General features: G+C 50.7%; 1 protein-coding gene across 1 annotated transcript in view; it reads left to right on the top strand.

The window, feature by feature from the left end:
* The window catches only part of LOC119445411 (monocarboxylate transporter 13), a 181920-nt gene that overhangs the window by 142779 nt on the left and 19539 nt on the right, over nucleotides 1-19602 (top strand). Inside the window, exon 4 of the mRNA XM_049663261.1 lies at nucleotides 16444-17253. Within this exon, the coding sequence (XP_049519218.1) occupies nucleotides 16444-17253 (810 nt within the window). The remainder of the gene's footprint in view (nucleotides 1-16443; nucleotides 17254-19602) is intronic.

Genomic DNA, 19602 nt, shown 5'->3' with positions numbered 1-19602 from the left:
GTCGGTGATGAGGACTTCTGGGGCACCGTGACGGAGGAGGATGTTCTCAACGAAAAATCGGGCTACCTCGGCGGCACTGCCTTTGGGCAAGGCTTTTGTTTCGGCGTAGCGGGTGAGGTAGTCCGTAGCTACGACGATCCATTTATTCCCGGACGTCGACGTCGGAAAAGGCCCCAGTAAGTCCATCCCGATCTGCTGGAACGGTCGGCGAGGTGGCTCGATCGGCTGTAGAAGTCCGGCTGGCCTTGTCCGCGGTGTTTTGCGTCGCTGACAGTCTCGGCATGTCCTTACGTAATGGGCGACGTCGGCAGAGAGGCGAGGCCAGTAGTATTTTTCTTGTATCCTCGCGAGCGTGCGGGAAAAGCCGAGGTGTCCAGCCGTTGGGTCGTCATGGAGAGCTTGCAGAACCTCTGGACGCAATGCTGAGGGTACCACGAGGAGGTAGTTGGCTCGGAGAGGCGAGAAGTTCTTCTTTAGAAGAATGTCGTTTTGCAAGAAAAACGATGCCAATCCTCGCCTGAACACCTTCGGCACAATGACGGTCTTGCCGTCCAGGTAGTCTACAAGGCTCCTTAGTTCCGGGTCGGCTCGCTGTTGTTCGGCGAATTCGTCGGCACTGATGGGTCCCAAGAAAGTGTCGTCATCCGGGTCGTCCTGTGGCGGCGGTTCGACGGGGGCGCGAGACAAGCAGTCGGCGTCAGAGTGCTTTCGCCCGGACTTGTAAACGACGGTGATGTCGAATGCTTGAAGTCTCAGACTCCATCGTGCGAGGCGACCTGAAGGATCCTTCAAGTTAGCTAGCCAACACAAGGCGTGGTGGTCGCTCACGACTTTAAAGGGCCTGCCATAGAGGTAGGGGCGAAACTTTGATGTAGCCCAGATGATGGCGAGGCACTCCTTTTCTGTTGTGGAATAATTTGATTCCGCCTTCGATAGCGACCGGCTAGCGTAACTTACAACCCTTTCTAGTCCGTCAGTCCTCTGCACAAGAACGGCGCCGAGTCCTACGCTGCTTGCGTCGGTGTGGACTTCAGTATCGGCGTTTTCGTCGAAATGCGCAAGTATTGGCGGCGATTGCAGGCGTCGCTTCAGTTCTTCAAATGCTTCGATTTGCGGCGTCTCCCACTTGAACTCGACGTCGGCCTTCGTGAGATACGTCAGTGGCTCAGCGATCCGTGAAAAATTCTTGACGAAGCGCCTGTAATAGGCGCACAGTCCAAGAAATCTACGCACTGCCTTCTTGTCAGCGGGCGGAGGAAAGTTGGAGATGGCCGCAGTTTTCTGAGGGTCGGGGCGCACTCCAGACTTGTTGATTACGTGGCCCAAAAACAAGAGCTCCTCATATGCGAAGCGGCACTTCTCTGGCTTTAACGTGAGTCCGGAGGTTTTGATTGCTTGAAGAACTGTTTCAAGGCGCCGCAGGTGTTCTTCGAAGCTTGAGGCAAACACAACGACGTCGTCCAAATAGACAAGGCAAGTCTGCCATTTCAAGCCTGCCAGTACTGTATCCATGACGCGTTGGAAAGTCGCAGGTGCCGAGCAAAGACCAAACGGCATGACCTTGAACTGGAACAGTCCGTCTGGTGTTATAAAGGCAGTCTTCTCCCGGTCCCTCTCGTCGACTTCAATTTGCCAGTAGCCGGTTTTGAGGTCCATCGACGAAAAATACTTTGCGTTGTAGAGTCGATCCAACGCGTCGTCAATCCGTGGGAGGGGGTATACGTCCTTCTTCGTGATCTTGTTGAGGCGACGATAATCGACGCAGAAACGTAGGGTTCCATCCTTCTTCTTCACTAACACCACGGGGGACGCCCACGGACTCTTGGACGGCTGGATGATGTCGTCGCGTAGCATTTCGTCGACTTGGTGCCTTATGGCTTCACGTTCGCGCGCCGAAACTCGGTACGGGCTCTGACGGAGTGGGCGGACATTTTCGTCGGTGATGATGCGGTGCTTGGCGACAGGGGTTTGTCGAACTTTTGACGACGACGAGAAGCAGTCCTTGTATTGCAGGAGCAGAGCTTTTAGTTGTTCTTTCTTATGCCTGGGAAGGTTCTGATTGACGTCGAAAGTTGGCTCAGGTATTATAGTCGTCGTTGCAGGTGCACTGGAATCCGTGAAGGCGAAAGCACTGCTGGCTTGTACTATTTCGTCGATGTAGGCGACCGTGGTGCCTTTGTTAATGTGCTTGTATTCAGGGCTGAAGTTCGTGAGCATCACCCTTGCTTTCCCTGCACGTAGCTCAGCTATGCCTCTAGCGACGCAAATTCCACGGTCGAGCAGTAGGTGATGATCGCCCTCGATGATGCCCTCCATGTCTGCAGGCACTTCGGTACCGACGGAAATCATTACGCTGGAGCGAGGCGGAATGGTGACTTGTTCTTCAAGCACATTCAAGGCATGGTAACTTATGCTTGTATCCGGTGGTAGCGCGTTGTGCGTTGAAAGCGTTATCGACCTGGATCTTAAGTCGATGACTGCACCGTATTGGTTTAGAAAGTCCATGCCTAGGATGACATCCCTGGAGCAGTGCTGCAGGATTACGAAGGTCGCCGGGTAAGTGCGGTTGTTTACCGTGACTCGGGCTGTGCAGATTCCAGCCGGCGTTATTAGGTGGCCTCCAGCTGTCCGGATATCAGGTCCTTGCCAGGCCGTCTTCACCTTCTTTAACTTGGCGGCGAACGCGCCACTGAAGACGGAATAGTCGGCTCCAGTGTCGACGAGAGCGGTGACGTTATGACCGTCGATGAGCACGTCTAAGTCGGTAGACCGTCGTCTAGCATTACGGTTAAGTCGTGGCGTCGGATCACGGCTGCGTCGGCTTGCTCCGCTGCTGCTACGTCGCGTCGGCCGGTCTTCTTGCGGCGGCGAAGTGCTGTCAAGGCTGTTGCTAGGCGGCGTGCTGGTATCTCGTCGTAATGATTCGCGAATCGTCGTCGTCGTCGGCGGAGGATCTTCGGCATTGCGTCGTACAGCAACCGCACCTCCATCGGTTGCTGCCTTTAGTTTCCCCGGTAAGGGCTGGGAGATCGGCCCCGGGTGGGACCGGTGTACTGATGACGATGCGGCGAGATGTAGCGGCCTGGTGACGGCGAGCGTGAGGGTCGTCGGGGTTGCCACTGGGCTCCGGCGAGGTAGTCGGCAATGTCGCGCGGTCGTTCACCCCGCACTGGACGCGGCGCGTTGACGGCGAACCCTCGTAGGCCCATCTCGCGGTATGGGCATCGGCGGTAGACATGGCCGGCTTCCCCGCAGTGATAGCAGAGCGGGCGGTGGTCGGGGGCGCGCCAAATGTCCGTCTTCTTCTGGTAGCTGCGCTGGGCGACGGGCGGGCGTGCTGGCGGCGGCGGTGGTGGACGTCGGAACTGCGGCGTTACGGGGCCCTGGCGCGAGCGCGGAGGGGGGCCTTGACGACGGGCGACGGCGGCGTAGGTCAGCGCTTCCGGTTCGGGTTGCGGCGATTCGGGAAGTCCTAGCGATTGCTGGATTTCCTCCCGCACAATATCGGCGATGGAAGCAACTTGAGGCTGCGACGACGGTAGCAACTTCTGCAGCTCTTCGCGTACTATCGCCCTGATGGTGTCTCGTAGGTCGTCGGAAAGTCCTTGGACTTCGACGTAGTGTGGCGTCGAACGGCGATTGTATTGCCGGTTGCGCATATCCAGTGCTTTCTCGATCGTCGTAGCCTCCGAGAGAAAGTCATGGACTGTTGTTGGTGGATTCCGTACCAGTCCGGCGAATAGCTCCTGCTTAACTCCCCGCATGAGCAAGCGAACTTTCTTGTCTTCGGGCATAGCTGGATCGGCGTGCCGGAACAATCGAGTCATTTCTTCAGTGTACATACCGATGCTCTCATTCGGGAGCTGTACACGGTTTTCCAGCAAGGCTGCAGCTCTTTCTTTACGGACGACGCTCGTGAAGGTGTCCAGGAAGGCGGCTCGGAAGAGGTCCCAGGTTGTTAGTGAACGTTCCCTATTCTCGAACCAGGTTCTGGCGCCGTCTTCAAGAGAGAAGTAAACATGGCGCAGCTTTTCGTCGCAGTCCCACTTGTTGAACGTAGCGACCCGGTCGTATGCCTCCAGCCAGCTTTCGGCGTCTTCACATGGCGAACCGCGGAAAGTCGGCGGCTCCCTGGATTGTTGCATCACGACCGCAGATGTTGGCACAGGGGCTGTCATGGTAGCTGCTGCCGAGGTCATGACTTTTGTCCTCTTGGTCTTCTCAGGTAGGGGTTCGTACTCCGGTGGCAGGTTCAGTAGCCTGCGACTAGCTCGCTGGTCGGGGTAGGCGTCGACGTCTTCTAGACGGTGTGGGCTTGGCTCACGGCTGGACGGGGGGGTCCGGTACAAGGACATAAAAGCACCTCCACCAGATGTCACGTAGTAGTGACGATGAAGCAAACAGTCGTAAAACTGGGAATGACGAAACTGATTCTTTATTGGGCGAACCTGTGCCCACAAAAGCAAGTTACACTTGAAGCACAACGATAGCGGCGAACACAGTCGGCGATCGTCGGAATCTGATCAGCGGCGAAACGCGTCGGCTTTTATACCTGAGTCATCGAAGGTTCCAGATTAATCCCTGATGCCCGCGTGTCTTCCAGAAAGTTCTAGACAATTCGCATCGGTCACACAATCAGATAACATAAGCGTCTGTGAAAACAGGCAACGGAAAGAAGCATCGATAACGTTCTAGAAACCTCCGACACAGGCGCGTCCTGCGCCGAGCGATAACGTTTAACATTTGTTAGCCGGTGGAAAGCGGCCACCGGTGAAAGATAAAGATGTATACGTGTCAATATTACTCTCAATAAAACCTATTTCTACGTATACGCTGCAAGCGCTACGAACGACACAATTTACACTGCGCCTTTAAAAATACCCTTTGATTTCGCAAAGCGATGATGCAAGGTATATTGCAAAAGATGCTTTATACAAAACTAATATCTTCATTTATTTAAAAAATACGCTTTCTTCTTCGCAGCCCTCAGTGAACTTAGCAATAGCCGCAAGGTTCGCATGGTAGTAAAGGGTGTGTAGACCATGCCTTAGGCAAGGCCATATTGAGTTAAAGGCATACTTTCAGAACTAAGAACCATATGGCGGATCACCTTGTCAGCATATTACAAAGAGGTGGTGGTCTTTCACCCTTTGTTTTTTCATAATCTCACAAAATACGGCTGTCTAAGCCAATACGTCTAAAATTCATGATTTTTCATTAACCAACTAAAAGATGCCACTTGAGCTTTGTAGCTTCGTCATCTGCGCCGTGTAGGTTTTCATCTGAAAAGGCTGCAAGATTTGGAAAGCGGCATTCATGGACGACATTTCCCTTTGATATATACGCTGGAGACAATGCTTCACTAGCAGCTGCAAGTCATTTTGACTATCTATGGTAAAAAATGACGAAAATATATTGATATTATTCCTGCACAGAGCTTTTAGCCACAACGTCTTTGATTTATCGTTAAATCACGCAGCTGTACTACATCCCGTCTGTCGTGTAAAATCAAAGCACATGTTGGAAGAATACATGGCACTGCTTAAAGGAAACCTAAAACAACGCATGAAGCGAAATCAAATCACTCGAATGTTTGCCTAGACATCTAACAGCGTTTTTTTGAGTACCGATATGTGATTTTGTTACGTAGGAAATTGCTACCAAAGCTCTTGCTGCAAATCCTACCTAGTACTTAAATCCACCGCCAATTAATATATGCTTTAAATATCCATTTACCAATCTTAGTTTGCATTGGATAGGGATCAATCACTCTACAGACCACCATCACGCGCACGCGACATGCCTGGATGACGAAGTCGCCGTTCTTGACCCGGCAGCTATTTTTGCATCTACAACTGTACCCTGCACCCCACATGTAGCTGAAAGAGTCCACGAGCATTAACTAGAGCGTGAAAACCTTGAACAGTAGCACTAATATGGTTCCTCGATGCTGAAACGTCCTATTGAGGCTTTCTACCTCCTGAATCCTTGCAGGGCCGTCACATGTCACAGGCCTACTCCAAGAAAATGTGGCAACGTGTAAGAAACTTAGCTTAAGGTAGTGCTATATATAAAAGAGCCTCCGTGCGAAATTAGGCGTTTGGCCCGCCGTGGTTGCTTAGTGGCTATGGTGTTGGGCTTATCATAAGCACGAGGTCGTGGGATCAAATCCCAGCCATGGCGGCCGCATTTGAAAGGGGACGGAACGAGAAAACAGACGTGTACTTAGAATTAGGTGTGCGTTAAAGAAACCCAGGTCGTCTAAATTATTCTGGAGTCTCCCACTACGGCGTGCCTCATAATCAGACTGTGTTTTTGGCACGCAAAGCCCAATAAGTCATTTTTAAGTATATTAGGCGTTTCAAATACGGAGCGCCACAAAAAGCTAACAAAATAATCGTTTAGATGCCGAAACTGAAAAAAAAAGTTACAGTTTCGCCCGAAAGTCAAAGCATCGATTGTGATAGCAAATTAGTAGACAGCTGCACGAAGTAAGGATATTAATTGCATCGGCCGTATAAACTTGCAAACATTCGCTTACTAACTTAATTAACAAGCACGTTGTCACGCGCGCACAGGTAAGCGTCAACACATCTCGCTCAATGACAGTGGAAACTCGCTGTCAAAACGCTAGAGTGAGGAAACGCGGCAGCAGCAGCTAGCAAATTGTCATTCGTGCTGTCTCTCGCTTCAACGCGAACTTCCAAATCACGGCGCATACGAAACAGTCGGCACTCGGCGTGGCTTAGTTTGTCCACATCACAGCTCGCTTACAAGGTTAGGCCCGCGTAGGCATGCAATGTCTCCACGTCACAGATTACTTTCAAGATACGGCGCCCGCACAGCCACGCCATGAGCACCCGCCGCCGGAGCAGAACACCCCCCCCCCCCCCCCCCCGCCCCCCGTCGCTCGCCTCCGCCCCGGGCGCAGCGCCACAGAAAACGGCGTGCTTCCTCCCTCGTGCGCGCGAGATTTAGCCGCGATCGTCGGCTGACCTTTGCAAGCGGCCTACGCACACACAGCGTCCGGCGCGCGGCCATGATGTTATAGCTTTTGGACTTTATACGGAACATCAAGGCGACGGCTACGATGACAGCGAAGGCAGAAATGCGCTTGAAGTGTCCATATAGTTAATATCGCAATAAAACGCTCACATTACCACTCGTTCGAAGTCACGCATGACCTTACGCACGGCACCTCGGCGTGACCTCCAAGATAAGCCCAGACCACACGTACGCTTGCCATTGGCAGCTCTACAAAAATGCACAGTCTGCATTTAGCTACTATCCAACGGTACAGCCGGCGCATGATAAAGCCGGTCCGCACCACGTAGCACGGCCAGACAGGGACACACGAGCGCGATGTGGTTATCCAGCAGCTCCGCGTAGCTGTGTCTGCATGCGTCTGCTGCGAAGCGTAGATGCCGCAGCCGCCGCGCCATCTTCCTACCAGCCCGCTCGCCTTCGAGACACTGGGACAACCGCTTGCTCCGATTGGTCTGTGTGGGTGACATAGTTCCATGCACGTGGCTATGCGAGCTAGCCCGAGCGCCTGGCGTCGGTGGTTGCCCGCGGCACGTTCAAACATCTCGGAGGTGGCTTGTTGGGGATTTACTTCACAACGACAACCACCAGGGGCGCCTGCGGCGTCTGCTTAGGTGCTGTTTATCAGCTGCTGACAAGAAGACAATAAAATACCCAGACCTGAGGCTTTCTCAAGATTGGTACAGCGGTGTATAGCATTCATTTATAACAAATTTAGTCAAAGACAGATTTTGTTGCTGTTGGCCTTAGGTACTTAGGTAGGAGCTCGCGGGTTCCTGCCTAAGTAAATGGAAACAATGAAAACGTTTTTCTCAGCCATAACTGCGCAAAATGGACGAGGTTTCTTGCTTTGAAAAACACGATGTAATACAGTGATTGTGAATCACATTTTTTTATTTTGGCTGGCAGGCCTATCATAAACGTTTCTAAAAATTGCGGAATCCTAATATACACGGCTTTGATGTTTACGACCCTCTCAGCAATAAAGAACGATATCGCTTGTTTTTGTAACAGCACCTAGTATTACATCTAAGTGGATAAGAGACTGATTTATTATACACTATTTTGACATATACCGCTAGCTTGTAAATAGGAGTTTCGTAAGTTCTTCTGAAACATTGTAATCTGGGACATAAAAAATATTTTTGCAGTTCGCAGTATTCTGATAGCTGCGTTCATTCAGTGTTCCGCAACTGTAAACGCCCTACTCTTACTTTTGTTATACGCGGCCATTTTTTTCAAACCTTTATAAAATATTACAAGCAATCAACCAAAATTCTGGGGCCAGATTCACAAAGCTCTTCTTTCGTAAGTTCGCTTTGCCATTGGCTGGCGGCCTTCTCTAATGATATGTCTGGCATCCGGATTGGCTAAAATTCTTACGAAAAATTCTAGCGTAAGAAGGTTTTGTGAATACGGGCCCCTATTTCTTTCTGCACTAGGCAGTAGCTTTCCTTCTCCAATGTGAACAAGAAATCATTGAAATTATTCCGGCGATTTTTTATCGTTTTTTTTACACAGGAATGTTTGCACAGTTTATGTATTTCAATAGACGACATCGGAAATTGTCTCCAGCGAAACTTGCCTGCGAATTGAAGTGCTCAACTCACCTCGAAGGCGGCGCGTGTTATAAAGTAACCGTGATCTCAGCCAGCTCACGAGGCATTTACGCAGGTGGAAAGGCGCTTAAGGACATCCCAACAGACACCTTCCTAAAACTGCGTTCGTTTCTTTCCTTCTTGACCTGCTTTTAAAGCGAAAACTTTACGGTCCTAGTCGAGCGAGTTTCGACGTGGGTGACAGTTTCACCTTGAAGTGAAGAAATGATACCGAGCGACTCGCCGCAACTGCAGCCGCGCGCCGCCGCTGCACCGACCGCCGCCTCACCAGCTGTGTCCACGTGACTAACCACGTCACTCACCGATCGCTTGAAAGGGAGACGGCTCCGCGCTCTCTGCCGCCTCGCAGTTTTTCGCTATAGCTTCCAAGCGCAACGGCTGACCTGACCCGAGGGAGCGAGGACGATGGTCTATCTGTGCCGAAGTTGTCTTCGCGGTCCCAGTGGCGAAAGCGGCAAGCTGCGTCGGACCATCTTGCAGATGTCGCTCGGCTTCCCAATGAGTTAAAGCTGGAACGCGAGTACGAGCGCGCAAAGCGGCACGCTGAAACGAGTGAAGAACGGCAACTTCGGCGAGCTAAGCGTCGGGAGAAGGATGCAGAAAGACGACAGCGACGAGCTTGAGAGCCGGAAGTGAACGCCTCGCCAACAAGCTTTCGCTTGAAAACGGGGCTTATAGCCCAGCTTAGCCGCAGGCATTTTTTCTTGTCAATAATTTATTATTTCATTCGTTTTCTGGGTGCTATATTTTTTCTGTTATTTGCGTTATGGCTCTCGAGCTTACTTATGCTGCCATAAATGAAAGAATTGTTCTGAAGAAGCCTCGAAAAAATGCAGTTGAGCATGTTATCGACCATACATTGATAAAATACGGTTTGGTGAAGACATTTCGCAAAAGCAGGTTGCGCGAAGAAACTGCTAGTAATAGGAGACGCTCTTTATTTGTCGTTGATTAATTTCACTCAAGTTGCAGTCAGAGTATACGTTTCTACAGTAGTAGTAGTAGAAGCGTTTATGGCTAAATCTCCCGCCTAATCAGGCTGGAACCGAAACAGAGCAGCTGTCCAGTATGACGGAGCTAGCCTGGCCGTTTCAGGCTAAGTGCGTGCCCATTTGTTGCCCGTTCGCTCCGTTAACGCAAAAATGACGGGCGTTGCAGATGCGCACTACCCTCAGTAGTGATGTTCGTACGCTATCTAAGCAGTCTTCGTAAACATGGTTCTTCATATCAAGGAATTAAATTCACGAGTATGGTTACACAAAGTCTGCTCGCCATGTCACTAGAGAGTCTTAGAATTAGGGCCCCAAGCCGTGTTGCGTTGGTTGCGCTTGGGTTTGGAGAAGAATCACAGATTTAGAATTGGGACAAGAGCAGCGTTGGGATGCACGCTCGGGACGCCGCAGTAGGGGAAATAGAAGGCGCTTGAAATTAAAAAAAAAGAACGAGAAGAGCCTTTTTACAAGTGAAAGCTAAGGCAATACATTTTTAAGAAATAAGAACGGCTTGGGAAAGCTTGTCATAAAAATAATGACTATGTTATTATCTGTGCGACTTGTTCCTGCCCTTTTTAAGCCAAGAGTGACAACATCGTCCAGCCGTCCAAGAGTCCGTGGGCGTCCCCTGTGGTGTTAGTGAAGAAAAAGGATGGAACCCTACGTTTCTGCGTCGATTATCGGCACCTCAACAAGATCATGACGAAGGACGTATACCCCCTCCCACGGATTGACGACGCCTTTGATCGACTCTACAACGCAAAGTATTTTTCGTCGAAGGACCTCAAAACCGGCTACTGGCAAATTGAAGTCGACGAGAGGGACCGGGAGAAGACTGCCTTTATAACACCAGACGGACTGTTCGAGTTCAAGGTCAGGCCGTTTGGTCTTTGCTCAGCAGCTGCGACTTTCCAACGCGTCAGGGATACAGTACTGGCAGGCTTGAAGTGGCAGACTTGCCTCGTCTATTTCAACGACGTCGTTGTGTTTGCCTCAAGCTTCGAAGAACACCTGCGGTGCCTTGAAACAGTTCTTCAAGCAAGCAAAACCTCCGGACTCACGTTAAAGTCATAAAAGTGCCGCTTCGCATATGAGGAGCTCTTGTTTTTGGGCCACTTCATCAACAAGTCTGGAGTGTGCCCGGACCCTCAGAAAACTGCGGCCATCTCCAACTTTCCTCCGCCCGCTGACAAGAAGGCAGTGCGTAGATTTCTTGGACTGTGCGCTGCTACAGGCGCTTCGTCAAGAATTTTTCACGGATCGCTGAGCCACTGACGTATCTCACGAAGGCCGACGTCGAGTTCAAGTGGGAGACGCCGCAAGTCGAAGCATTTGAAGAACTGAAGCGACGCCTGCAATTGCCGCGAATACTTGCGCATTTCGACGAAAACGCCGATACCGAAGTCCACACCGACGCAAGAAGCGTAGGACTCGGCGGCGTTCTTGTGCAGAGGACTGACGGACTAGAAAGGGTTGTAAGTTACGCTAGCCAGTCGCTATCGAAGGCGGAAGCAAATTACTCCATAACAGAAAAGGAGTGCCTCGCCATCATCTGGGCTACATCGAAGTTTCGCCCTACCTCTATGGCAGGCCCTTTAAAGTTGTGAGTGACCACCACGCCTTGTGTTGGCTAGCTAACTTGAAGGATCCTTCAGGTCGCCTCGCACGATGGAGTCTGAGACTTCAAGCGTTCGACATCACCGTCGTTTACAAGTCTGGGCGAAAGCACTCTGACGCCGACTGCTTGTCTCGCGCCCCTATCGAACCGCCACCACAGGACGACCAGGACGACGACACTTTCTTGGGACCCATCAGTACCAACGAATTCGCCGAACAACAGCGAGCCGACCCGGAACTAAGGAGCCTTGTAGACTACCTGGAAGGCAAGACCGTGATTGTGCCGAAGGTGTTCAGGCGAGGATTGGCGTCGTTTTTCTCGCAAAACGACATTCTTCCAAAGAAGAACTTCTCACCTCTCCGAGCCAACTACCTCCTCGTGGTACCCTCAGCATTGCGTCCAGAAGTTCTGCTAGCTCTCCATGACGACCCAACGGCTGGAAACCTCGGTTTTTCCCGCACGCTCGCGCGGATACAAGAAAAATACTACTGGCCTCGCCACTCTGCCGACGTCGCCCATTACGTAAGGACATGCCGAGACTGTCAGCGACGCAAAACAACACCGACAAGGCCAGCCGGAATTCTACAGCCGATAGAGCCACCTCGCCGACCGTTCCAGCAGATCGGGATGGACTTACTGGGGCCTTTTCCGACGTTGACGTCCGGGAATAAATGGATCGTCGTAGCTACGGACCACCTCACCCGCTACGCCGAAACAAAAGCCTTGCCCAAAGGCAGTGCTGCCGAGGTAGCCCAATTCTTCGTTGAGAACATCCTCCTGCGTCACAGGTGCCCCGGAAGTACTCATCACCAACAGAGGTACGGCCTTCACGACTGAACTAACTCAAGCCATCCTGCGCTACAGCCAGACAAGCCATCGCCGGACCACCGCCTACCACCCGCAGACGAATGGCCTCACCGAGCGCCTAAATAAGACCATCGCCGATATGCTGGCAATCTACGTCGACGTCGAACACAAGACGTGGGATGCCATCCTTCCGTACGTGACCTTCGCATACAACGCGGCCATACAAGAAACGACTCACATGGCGCCGTTCAACCTGGTCTACGGAAGGAAACCGGCAACTACGCTTGACGCCATGCTACCGGATGTCTCCGACGAAGAAAATATCGACGTTGCCACCTAATTGCAGCGTGCCGAAGAAGGTGGACAGCTCGCCCACCTGCGCAAAAAGAACCAGCAGAGAACCGACAGCCAACACTATAATCTTCGACGACGCTACGTCGAGTACCAGCCCGGAGACCATGTTTGGGTCTGGACTCCGATACGCTGACGAGGACTTAGCGAGAAACTCTTACGTCGCTATTTCGGATCATATAAGATCATCCGACGTATTGGCGCACTGGACTATGAGGTCGTGCCAGACGGTATTTCGCAATCACAGCGGCGCCGCGCACGACCTGAAGTCATCCACGTGGTGCGTCTTAAGCCTTTCTACGCCCGCTGACGAACTTAGGTCCTTTGTTGCTTTGTTATTTTTGTCCCTTTCTGTACGCGTGGTTTTGTTTTAGCTTTCGTGTATGTAGCATCGGAACGATGCTTTTTAAGAGGAGGGTATTGACACTTATACATGTTTATCTTTCACCGGTGGCCGCTATCCACCGGCTAACAAATGTTAAACGTTATCGCTCGGCGCAGGACGCGCCTGTATCGGAAGTTTCTAGAACGTTATCGATGCTTCTTTCCGTTGCCTGTTTTCACAGACGCTTAAGTTATCTGATTGTATGACCGAAGCGAATTGTGTAGAACTTTCTGAAAGACACGCGGGCATCAGGGATTAATCTGGAACCTTCGATGACTCCGGTATAAAAGCCGACGCGTTTCGCCGCTGATCAGAATTTCGACGATCGCCGACTGTGTTCGCCGCTATCGTTGTGCTTTGAGTTGAGCTCGCTTTTGTGGGCACAGGTTCGCCCAATAAACAACCAGTTTTGTCATACACAGTTTTACGACTGTTTTCTTTACCGTCACTACTACGTGACAATATAAACAAGTGCACTCCCATCACATAGAAAACAAGTAATCGCGTTATAGTTGCCAGTCGTGTAAAAAGAAAGGATGTGCAACCATGTTTCTTTTTTCTTTCGCCTTCTACTGTCTTCTACTTAGCATGTATAATCTCTACCTGCTAAGTACGTATATATATATACGTTGTAATACCAAATGCAAAACAATATCTATAGTTCAACAAATAAAAGTCGCAGTTGCGCCGCAGAGGCGAAGCATCGATTGCGAAAGCAAACCAGTGGACACCTATATGAAGTAAAGACATTTGTTTTATCGGCTGTATAAACTTGTAGACATAGGCACACCAAAGCCCACGAGCAAACATGACCACATCTTACTCGATGACCGCGTAAACTCGCTGTCAAAACGCTGTATTGAGTAAGCGCGGCAGCAGCAGCGAGCTAATTGACCTTCATCCCGGCGCTCGCATCAGCGCGAAGTGAGGCGCGAGAACACAGCGCAGGGAAGAAGGAATCTGCCCCTGTCGCAGATGGCATTCAAGATAAAGGCGCCCGGGCGTGAGCGCGAGGCGTAGTACGCGACCTGCCCCTCTGCTTACCCTCCCCCCAGAGCCTTGCTGCCCGGCGGGCGCACTCGGTCGCTCGGGCGGCGCGAATTAAAATGCCCACCTGCCTACCTTCCCTCCGGAGCATTGCACGCTACTGGAGAGAGAGAGACGAGAAGGTAAATGTAGGGAGGTTAACCAAGGACATGCCTGGTTGGCTACCCTACGCTTGGGGAGAGGGAAGGGGGAAGCATAGATAAGGAGCGAGAATATAAAAAATAATAAAGAGTCAGTCATTCACAGAAGTGAAGAAGAGCTTTTGCGGCCTTTCGCATACAAGATAGCGTAGGCTATGGTCCCAGAATCTTTTCCTCTGAGAGCACAATGCTATCTAACATGCTCAGTTGAGCTTGTAGAATCCGTCGTTGAGCGCAAAAAGCTGTGCAATGACACAAAAGGTGCTCTAGCGTCTCATCGCACCGCACGAATTGCATGCCTTTGACGAAGATAGGTCCTCCTATCGAAACGTTGGCCAGCCTTTCTGAGGCACCTTATCCCTGTTTATAATCCTTATGCCGCACTGTTAGCCATTCCTATTAGAAGACGGTGCGCTTCCTTCCCGCTTCGTTCTCTTTCGTGCGGGAAACTGAGCGACGATCACCGGCTCAAACTCTCACGCTTTCCCTCGCACATAGAGAGTACGGCGCGCGGCGACGATTTTATCGCCCAAGTACGTCATACGGAAGCTCACGGTGACTGCGACGCCGATGGCAGAAATGCGCCTGGAGTGTCCATATAATTGCTATCGCAATAATATGCAAACCCAGCGCGAATAGTGGATTCCATGTTAAGCGACGATTTAGTGAAGCGGGGTGTAATAAATCGTTTATCTAACCGCGATACGTACAGCTGCAGCGGAAAAATATTAGCACAAGTGACCGATCACCCTATAAGCTAAATTGCGGCACGCGACGCTGTTGTTCCCTAGCAAGCCGAAAACGAGAGTGCTAGGCACCCCCTCCTTGTTTCATGAATCCTGTGGCACTTTAGATACCAGTGTGCACGGGAACAATAGCGCCGCGTACCGCTATTTCTCTGCTCCTGTCATCGCCCACTTGTGCTAATCTTCTCTGTGTCAGCTGTACAATTTGTGTTTACAATTGAGCGTGCAACCTCATTCACTATAGTTATCTATCACAAATGTCACACCAGTTGTATTATGCACTTTCTATGTCCGTGCAGTACACCGCGCATGCTAGCCGGAAATGCACACACAAAATCAGGCGAATGCAGAGTGTCAGTCGTGTGCGCAGCGATGTCAGGAGTAGGATGGCAACGCATATTGCTTCTCAATTAAAAATTGTCGAAGACAAGGGTACAAGACACTGCTAAGTACGACGCACATCTAGCTACATGTAAGAATAGTTATGTTGTTTCACATTGGGACCTACTTCTTCTGGACGATTGGCCAAGAATAGGCACAATCCAGTCACACGTACCAAGTGGCTTGTTATAAAATATAATAAGTCCAAGAATGAGTGAACTATATTGCCATATTCCATAGGCCGGTATGCTTAAAAGATCATTATGAGCCGACATTGCACGCCTGTATATTATGTAGGAAATATTTTTTTCCTTTTTTTTTTACGGAGAGAAGAGGTTCGTTTACTGGCACTACTTTGTAGATCACCGCATTGGTGTTAAATATCGCCTTTCAATCAGCGCACATATAACTTTCGTTTCCATCTTCACAAATACTGGGTGTCCCACATAACTGCTGCCATAACTTTAATATATGCAAGTACAATGTAGCTGGGCGGGCGCAACCAATGTATTCTGTTGGCCTTCGGTTGGAGCAAGTCCGAGTATTTCTTCTAATTGCCCTAACTAAAGAATTCGTTATTATTAATTATTCAACTACTCATGACCTAGAGCTAGAGGGAAAGTGTCAATGGGAAAGTAGCACGTCTCTTTTTCGCTTTTCGCAGGCATTCTTCCAGGCTTCGAAAAACCTTTTTTGTAGCACGTATTGCGCAAAAGAGAGCTGGATTTGGAATTTTTCAGGATGGCCTACAATTTTCTCATTGACAGCTTTGCTCTGAATATAATTGAGCAGTTGATTAAATATAGCTGTAGGTAGGGGGAATACGAAAATTGTTTGGCTTGCTCGCAACGACGAGAAACAGTGTCGTGAATCTGTCAAGATTCAAGACACTGTTGTTGACAAGCTAGCTGCTAACTGACAAGTTAAGTACGACACATGGTATACATGGTACACATGGTACCATGACATGACACATGACACATGTTACGCAGAGATACAGACCGACCTATAGCATCATAGACGTCTAACCTGGATGAATAGCAAACATAGCTTGGCTATAAATATTTACTCAAGAGGACCCTGATCTTGTATAAGCATAGAACACTACTTTGCCTTAAATAAGCGCTTGCCCGTGATAACGTTCGGTTTTAATAAAAGAGGCCTGTTTGCCGTTCATTGTTAGAGCAAAGTCATTTAGAGGCGGGTACAGAACAAAGGCTAATGTATTTATTTACACATTTTTCTCGAGCTTTCTGCATCTGTAAGCGTCCTCGACATTTTTATTTTCCTTTCTGTTTTCCCATGTCTTACAGGGCTCGGAGCAGGACTTGTTTTGATGTGCAACCTTGTGGAAATCATGCAGTACTTTCAAAAGTACCGTGGCATTGCTTCCGGCCTTAAGTTTGCTGCCGACCCCACCAGCGCCATTGCGTTCCCAGCGTTGCTGTCTTACCTGAGGTCCATGTATGGTTTGCGTGGTACATTACTCATATACGCAGCCCTCACTATGCACGTGACGGCGTTCTCAATCGTCCTCAAGGAGCCCCCTTGGATGACACGTGGCGCGATGGCAGTGGATGCACCACTTTCGAGCCCACCACGCAGGGAAACGCGCCGAAATCACAGTAGCTTAGTTATAAAGATTCGGCATACGATGGAACGCACACCGCGAGTACTTCTCACGCCCAGCTTCTATGCTGCCGTGTTGGGGTCCGTGTTGCTGGACTACGTGAACGCCGTGCACTTGTCAACTCTAGTAGACTACGCCCTTGACAGAGGTGTATCTCGGGCGCACGCGGAGTTAACGGTCACGTACGCTTCAGCGCCCGAGATAGTCGGACGAGTCCTACTGCCGCTGATCGCCGATGTGGGCCTGGTGAGCCGACCGGCTCTCACGGCGGGCAACATGGTGGCACTGGGCGCCTTTCTCGCCGTGACGCCGGAGACCAGCGGTGCCACACACGTGGTCCTGCGAGCAGCATCGTCGCTGGCTCTCGCTACGCTGATGACCATGAAGCACGTGCTGGTGGCCGACTACTTCGGCACGGACGCCGTCGCCCTCCTGTCCGGCGCTTCTGGAGTCCTCCTGGTTCCCGTGCTGCTCAGCAACCCCGCCATTATAGGCGAGTGCATTGCGTCTTTGGCAATCGAATCAAGTGCATATCTTCCCTGCGTAATTTTATGTAGCAATCTATAAACACGTTCATCCATGAATAGAAGTGTGCCGCTTTACAAGCACGAAAAACAGAATGTGCGATGCCAGGGTCATTTTTTTATTACGTAGCATTATTTTTCCTACTTTAGGCCAGATTATGTCTGTATTTATCTATTGAAGCTCCTACGCGAATCGAGTGACTGAACTTGTCTTCCATCTTGGGCCACTACGTATGTGCTTGATGAAATGGCAGACATAACATGCATGTCATACCTCTTATGCCGTGTATGTAATGATATGAATTAGGTGACAGATGTACCAGGCATGTTACAAGCCACACATTTACAGTGAAACAATTATATGATTTTATTCTTGCTTCACTGATGTCTTACTACCCTAGTACGTTCAAGAATTTCTACAATACAGCCTTAAATTTCATTCGAGCTAGCCTATATTTGGGAACATAAGGAACCCGGTGCGTAGTAGTTCTATCGTTCAATAAATTCATTTACAAAATAGAGGGAGGCTTACCGTGTATACATACATTCGGGGTAAATTTGAAGGTGGCTGTGATACCGTGTGAACTACATTGCCGCAGTTTCCAAGAAAACTACATGGTGCAGCGGCGCACCGAAGGGGGATGGACAACAAGACATGGCAACCTGAACACCTCCAACGTCATTAACACTTGACAAACACACACACACACACACACACACTGATATATATATATATATATATATATATATATATATACTCCACCACTTTGTAAGGCAGCAGCACAGCTGTTGTCTCGTCGCCTTTATTTTGCTGAGCCACGCGCTGAACGAAGACGACGCGCACAGTGATGATGATTATGTACAGGTGAAGAAGATGAAAGATTAGTATTTTGCTCACAATATATATTGTAAAGAAGAGACACAAAGACACAGCAGCCGTTCCTGGGCCGGCTGTTCTATTCTCTGTCCGTCGTCTTTCTTTTCTTCTAGCGCCCGGCTTGCGAGCGCGCGCGGCCAAGTTCACTTCGCCTTGACACTCGGCCACGTTTCCGGTGCGCTTGCAACTAAGCAACTTGTCCAGGGTTTGAGGTCGTCGTTGGTGATCCGTCCAGCGCGCAACCAGCGTCTCTGGCGGGCGGCACTGACTGCAGCGCGCTGGTCGCAGGTCTCGCCGACGATTATCCAGTCGATCTTGAAAAAATACGACAGGAAATTCTTGACGTCAAACCACAGTTTGTAGCACTGAACGCGCATGGTCGCATTGATCGCGTTCGGTCGCAACGCATCGATGTGGTCTACGACGCGGCTTCTTAATTTAGGAGGTGAGCATCCGTGCTCGCATGTGACGCAACTTGCGCTTTTGCAGAGTTGCCACTGACGCAACAAAGCTCCTCAAGGTGTTCGATGCCACGTCGTGTGCATTTGAGCTGTCCAAGTTCGAGGCCGGGACACTAGGTGGATCTAGCGGAAGCGGGATGGTAGCGGAAGCGCAAGTGCGCCCGGCGTTTCCCACTAATTCGGATAGAGCCGACGGTGTCACCCGGTGAGACACCACCTTCATGTGCACATCCAACAGCGAGCTTCGAGACCGCGTCACCGACTGCTGTGGATAGCATGTTATCGCGGGCTCTGGCAATGATGGTGTGGTGCCTGATGCCGAAGCAGAGTGTGAGACCGGCGGTGGAAAAAGTAGCTGGCAACCGGGGTCTACAGCAGGGCAGGCCGTGATCCCATATGTCAAAACCTTGTCGGCAGCGGCGATTTGGTGTTGCTCCCGAGCTTCGTGGGGCTGAAGTCGCAGAATCTCGGCTGGCGTACATAACCCTGTCAAAGTAGGAGAGGTGGTCGCCATGCGCTTCTTACTGTCTCCGGTAGAGCCGACGGCGACACCCGATGAGCCGGTGTCTGCGGCGCACCACTCTGCTTGAGGGCTGCTGCAGGGCACACCTGCCGTAGCGTCAAAGCGGTCGCTCGCAGGAGCGCCATGCGCAGAAATGGGCTGGTCAGACTCAACGCAGGCACAAGGATGCCGGCCGAAAGCATGCTATGAGCGCTGCGTTCCATTCAGGCCAGGACTGCTGCTTGACGCCTTCGTAGGTGTCCCATGCCTTTACGGCACCGAAAAGTCGTTTGGCTGCAACCAGCCATCTTTTGTGGTCTGGCCAAGCATGCCGATCACCCAAGGCATTGATGGTGCCAACCCAAAGGGTGACGTCATCTTCAAAGCCGCGAAACGGCGGTATTTTTACGCAAGCCGGCTGCTGGAAGTCCCAGCGCCTCGTCTCCGCCAGGTTGCTTGTCCATCTTCCCGTGGAACT

The sequence above is a fragment of the Dermacentor silvarum genome, chromosome 3, assembly GCF_013339745.2.
Source record: "Dermacentor silvarum isolate Dsil-2018 chromosome 3, BIME_Dsil_1.4, whole genome shotgun sequence".
In the NCBI taxonomy this organism is placed as follows: domain Eukaryota; kingdom Metazoa; phylum Arthropoda; class Arachnida; order Ixodida; family Ixodidae; genus Dermacentor; species Dermacentor silvarum.
The sequence above is the reverse complement of the archived record's forward strand: the minus strand, read 5'-3'. Positions and strand labels throughout refer to the sequence as shown.